General features: G+C 42.1%; 1 protein-coding gene across 1 annotated transcript in view; it reads right to left on the minus strand.

Moving 5' to 3' along the window:
- Positions 1-834: 834 nt before the first annotated feature.
- The window catches only part of NOX3 (NADPH oxidase 3), a 66,341-nt gene continuing 60,864 nt past the window's right edge, over positions 835-6,311 (minus strand). The window contains exon 13 of the mRNA XM_010840857.1: positions 835-961. Within this exon, the coding sequence (XP_010839159.1) occupies positions 835-961 (127 nt within the window). The remainder of the gene's footprint in view (positions 962-6,311) is intronic.

The following is a 6,311-nucleotide window of genomic DNA, read 5'->3' on the forward strand; positions in this document are numbered from 1 at the left end:
CTTAGATTAGAATGTTACATCTCATTTTAGTCAACACATTTTAAAAGGATGTGAAGAATGAAAATGGATTTGAAGAAGGGCAACAAGAATGATTGAAGTGCTAGGGTATATATCCTTGGATGAAAAGTTAAGAGTTCAGTATTGTTTGGACTAGAAAAGGGATAGGTAAAGGATGGTTTTATTATCATTTTCAAGTTAGAAAGGATTTTTGTGAAAGATAACCCCCATTGGTGATTTCTCAGATCTATAGAGGATGAAAAAAGCACAAAGGAGCTTAAGTTTAAAGCAGAAAAGATCAGGTTTGGATACAAGGCAGATGTCTCTGCCATCAGGGAGATGAAATTTGAAATGACTTCTAAAGGAGGCTATGAGCCAAGCAGCCATGCCGGTCTCCATTTGGACGTATTGTTAAGCATGAAAACAAGCTTGGGAAAGATGACCTATATCAGGGCTCAGCAAACTACTGCCTACAAGTCAAATCTGGCCCACCACCCATTTTTGGACAACCCATGAGCTAAGAATGTCTTACATTTTAAAATTGTTGAGAACAAATCAAAAGAAGAATATTTTATGACAGAAGAAAATTATATGAAATTTGGTTTCACTGTCCATAAATAAAGTTTTGCTGGAACTCAGCCACCTCCATTTGTTAAGATACAGGGGCTACTTTGGTGCTTGCAACGGCAGAGTTGAGTAGTTGCAACTGAGACCATACGGTCCACAAAATCTAAAATAATTATTATCTGGCACTTTTGAGGAAAAGTTTCCTGACGCTTGGCCTATATGATTGTAGCCACTTATACAACACGTGGATTTTTTTTTTCCCTCCGAAGTCTAGAAGCTTTCTCTGTTGTAATAGAAGTGAACCCCCCTGGGGTCAGCGGATGAATATACGCGGCACATTTTTTGAAGTATCTTTGAGAGAGCTTTGGGTCCACAGAAGAACACGCCGATGTTGCTGCTGCGGTGGAGGTGAGACAAGAAGAGAATATGTTACACAGGGCAAGGCCAGCCAGCAGCCAAGACAGAAGGGTACAGTTAGCGAGTAGCCGCGGTTGTGACTTTACATATTTTTCTCCACCCACTTTCTTTTTTCCTTAAAATCTTTTCTCCTACTTTTAGCACCATGTTCTCTCACAGGTTCCCAGAATCCTGTTAAGCTCTGTATCACAAGATGCTGTGGGATATAGATAGGTGATGTAAAGAAGGTTGAGGTTGGCAGGTGCCATGATGACAAATGAAGGCGTTTCATTATAGAGGTGATATTGGGTGGAATTTTGGTCGTGACCTTGATTAGCATTCTCTTGGATTGCTGACTAGAATGTCATCTCCCTGAGAGCAAGAACCTGGTCTGTCTTACTCATCTCTGTAATCCTGGGTAGACAACCAATATTTGTTTGCTGAAGAAATGAATAAATGGCTCTGTTCCCTATTATCTGCATGGTCTTGAGCAAGACTATGAACCTCAATCTCAACATGAGTTGAACTAAGATTATAGTGACTACTTGGTATGTTTTATCCAAAGCAAAATGAGATAATGCATTCCAAAAGGTTTAAAAAGTGTTAGTTATTGCTATTTTTCAACTCTGCCTTTTCATAGTTAAGATCATCTATACAAAAGTTCTAGCAACGTTTGCTTACTTCTCCTGTTGGAATTACTTTAATTTTCAAAGAAGGCCAAAAAAAAGAGTTGGAAAGGAAAATCACATGGCTGAAAATGAGGTCACCTCAAAGTTGTCCTCTCTAACTATGGCATTTCAGAATAATGTCCCAGGGCTGCTCCAATCTCTTGAAAACACAACTGCTGGCTCTCCTTATATATAATGAGTTAGCACCAGGATTCAGGTTGTCTCTGAAAAGTGGGAGTGGCCAGTCTCTACAGGGACTTATAGAAACCGCGATTTCCCTTATCTTGCATTGTACTATTCCTTGTAACATTTTCTAATCTCTGGCACAAGCTTAATTAGAGGGTTGGAGTCTGGGTCAAAAGTCCTCATACTTTGCTAGGCATAAGATTATCTAGGCAGATTATTAAAACAGAGTCTCAGGCTCGAATCCAAGGAGTCATTTTTAGCAAGCCTCCCAGGAGCTATTAAAGCACATGGGCCCCATGAGCTACCCTCTGAGAAACACTGTCTTAGAAACACTTCAGGACCAGCCCTCCGCACCACCTTTACCTCCTCATATCGTGTTTGTTGCGGAACTCCTCTATAACCTCATTCTTCCTCGCTCGTGTGTTAACATGATTCTCTGCCATGTACTGAATCCACATTTAATTATGTGTTCCTGAACAATAATAGCCATGGTAGGAATTGATGGTTCAACGACATTTCAAACTCTAGCTTCAAAGGAACTTATCAAGTGGATTCGTTGTAAATGACAATATGTTTAAAATGTTTAAGCATTATTTTTAAAGAGATTATTCCTATGGCTAAATTCGAGAAAACACTTTTTCAGGAAACATTTCCCACTGAAAAAAATATGAGTTTATGACTTAATGAAGTAATTTAAAGGTGTTTATGGGCTTCCCTAGTGGCTCAGACAATAAAGACTCTACTTTCAATGCAAGAGACCTGAATTCGATCCCTGGATTGGGACGATCCCCTGGAGAAGGGAATGGCAACCCACTCCGGTATTCTTGCCTTAAGAATTTCATGGACAGGGAGCCTGGTGGGCTAAAGTTCATGGGGTCTCAAAGAGTCAGACACGACTGAGCAACTAACACACATGGAAATATCAGCCAATGGTTGAGAGCTGTTGATTCATCACTTCATTGATGGGCATGTTAATTAGCTTCCCAAAGTCCTCCTTTGGGGACTTTGTCCATGGTGACAGTTCTATACCAAACTCCTAAGTGCCTCTGTGAGGGTTAGATCAGACTTAGCACATAGTGAGCTGTCAAGAATGGTTAGCTTACATTACAACCTACATTATGTCTTCCTGCTCCGTGAAGCTGACCACAGGATGTGTATGTGATGTGCGCTGTTAACCGAGCAGTGATTACAGACTTCCTGGATCATCACTCTTGCACTAGGATTTTTTTTTTAATCTGAAGTGTTCATCTTTTTTTTTTTCTTAGTTTTTTTTACTTTGTATTGGGGTATAGCTGGCTATAATGTTGTGATAGTTTCAGATGAACAGTGAAGGGGCTCAGCCATACATATACATGTGTCCATTCTCCCCTGTACTCCCCTCCCGCCCAGGCTTGTACTAGGTTTTTTGAGTTCTGGACTGCCGCAGTTTGAATGATAGATGGGTCAGGCAAAAGCCTTCCCCTTGAGGAGTCTGATGCCCAGAGGCAACCTTGCATCTATGTTCAAAGACACTGTTATGGGTGGTGATATTTTTCCATTAGTGTAGGTGTCACCAAAGAGGTTGCCCACTGGTCCATTCCCAACAGGCTAAGATTGCCCTTTCGTTTGCAGCCGCGTGTGACTGTTTGCAGATCGTGAAGATGCTCTTTGATGCTCTGCCTTTAAGACTCCATTTCAAAGGATTCTGATTGCTGGCTGCCAGGTGTACCCCTGGTGTCCCCAGCAGTTCACAGCTACCCTGCCTCTTTTGAAGCTGCGGCTATAACACTGCACAGCTGAGTACACATGTTTCTGTATTTATGTAACTGTCATGGTTATGTAATCTGCAAAAAGTCTCACAAAGGCCCTTCATCACCTACCTTCCACGAAGGCAGAAAGGCCAGTCCTTCCTTAGCTCTCTGTGCATTATGGGCCCCACACATGGCATTCTTTTGTGTGCCTTTCTTCCCTGCCTCGGCGTTTGTAATTTCAACTATCTCATCACGAAGCCTCACTGGGAAGCAAGGAGCCAAGAGGCCTCACAAAGTAGAAAAGGCACTGATGTGGCAGCGTTTTTTTTTTTTTTTTCTTTTATGAGGCAGTGGACAAGTGCAACAGAACCTTAATGGGGTTGCTAAAGAAAAAACATTCTTCTATAAAGTTTAATTACCCACGAATGCTCAGAATGAAAAAAAAAAAGATTCTCTGTAAAAGAAGTATAAAAACACAAGGCATTATTCTTCAGTTTACAGCCTGCAAGTTGCAGAGTTTGCACACACGGGAGGCATTGGATTGGGGACAACATTAGCAGCATTGATCAGTCTGGGCATCTGACTTTGATGGGGAAAGGACAAATTTTACACAAGCTGCAGAGATGGTTAACATTAACAGCATTTTTAGCTCTGATAAACAATAAAGAAAATTTTCTTCTTCCCCTCTTATTTGCTAAATGACTATTGTGCTCATTTTTTTTGTGGGCTTGATGCATTTTTCAAAACAATTTGGTGATGCCATGCATGAAAGGCAGCCAAAATGTCACTCCCCGGGAGGTTTCTGGCCAGCAGATATATGGGGGAGCGAGGGTAATCCCACCACCTTGCTCTCTTCCCAGGTTCTCCCATCTTGAGCCCTGCTCTCTTTAAATTGCATGTTTGTTTTTATGTGTTGGCTCTTATGCTTGGTAAGTTATAACCCTATAGGGGCAGACCCTAAACCCCATTTAAAAAAAATCAAATTACTTTATGCCCTGAGTGCACTCTGCAAATAAAATCGATAAACAGAAGCTTCCTGTGGATTTATGGAGGCTTAGAAAGACAATGAGAACGACAAGCTCACTATCAGACAATGGACTCACTATCAGACTTCTATTTAATCTTTTCTAGAGAATGCTTTTCATTAGAGAAGCCTCCAAATAATTCATCTCATAATTACATTTTGTACACCTTCCTTTTTGTAACCTGAGATGATAACTGCGTTGGGCATTTTTTTTTTTTTAAACCCGCCTCCCGATTATTTGTAGCGGCCTCCTCTGCTACTTTTCGTTGAGACCTAATTACTCGGGGGTTGATTAGGGGCTACAGGCGTCCCTAACGGTGTTTGCACGTGGCTGACACACTTCCCTAGCTCTTCCCACCAACTCCATCCTCTTTGGTGAGTCAGCACTCTTGTCCCAGATTTCTCATCCTTCTCATGGTCCCTTCACTAGCTAAAGCTGGTGACTGGACTTGGCTCTTGGCTCTGAGGAGCACAAAGTTGCTGCCTCTGAGAGCATCATGGTTACAAATGTGTGTTGTTGTTTTGTGTTCGCTCAGTCATATTCAACTCTTTGCAACCCCATGGACTGTAGCCCACCAGGCTTCTCTGTCCATGGAATTTTCCAGGTAAGAATACTGGAGTGGGTTTCCATTTCCTTCTCCAGGGGATCTTCCTGACCCAGGGATCAAACCTGCATTTCTTGGGTCTCCTGCATTGGCAGGCAGATTCTTTACCACTGCGCCACCTGGGAAGCCCCTCATGATTAAAATAGGGGAGAGAAATGAAAGCAACTGACTTGTAGTATTGGATCCCCATGGCAGAGCTATGTTTCTGCCAATTGGGTCCTCTCCTTCCTCTGATAAAACTTTGAAAACATACACCTCACACAGAAATACATCACACAGAAATATCCTAATATTTTTGCTGTATCACCTGATGCTAAGACCTGACTCATTTGAAAAGACCCTGATGTTGGGAAAGATTGAAGGCAGGAGGAGAAGGGGACGACAGAGGATGAGATGGTTGGATGGCATCACTGACTCAATGGACATGGGTTTGGGTGGACTCCGGGAGTTGGTGATGGACAGGGAGGCCTGGCGTGCTGCGGTTCATGGGGTCATAAAGAGTTGGACACTCCTCAGCGACTGAACTGAACTGAATGCTTCAATAGATAACTCCCAAAGAGAACTGAAGAATAATGATAAATTTACCTTGTGCTCACCCACCTCCCTAATCCCACCTCCCACAAATGGAATAGTTCCACCAATTTTCCGTGAATCTTCCCTTGATCTTAACAGGAGGACTGGATGTCTTCTGATGGAAAGACATTATTTATGTATGCTAACAATGCCCAGTCATAAGATTATGGTGGCTTTCTTCTTCTCTTGAAGCTATAATTTGTTTTGTGTGGAATTTCTACCAAAGTCTACTTCTTTGAATATTCTGAGCAATTTAGTCATATAAGGAGTATTTAGGATATCCTTTTAGACAGACAGACTTGTGTGCTATAATCAGAATGTTAATTTCTCAAAAATATTATTCAAAAACATTTTGTGCATCAGATCAGATCAGATCAGTCACTCAATAGTGTCCGACTCTTTGCGACCCCATGAATCGCAGCATGCCAGGCCTCCCTGTCCATCACCAACTCCCAGAGTTCACTGAGACTCACGTCCATCGAGTCAGTGATGCCATCCAGCCATCTCATCCTCTGTCGTCCCCTTCTCCTCCTGCCCCCAATCCCTCCCAGCATCAGAGTCTTTT

The sequence above is a fragment of the Bison bison genome, unplaced genomic scaffold (genome assembly GCF_000754665.1).
Source record: "Bison bison bison isolate TAMUID 2011002044 unplaced genomic scaffold, Bison_UMD1.0 scf7180017864148, whole genome shotgun sequence".
NCBI classification, from domain to species: Eukaryota; Metazoa; Chordata; class Mammalia; order Artiodactyla; family Bovidae; genus Bison; species Bison bison.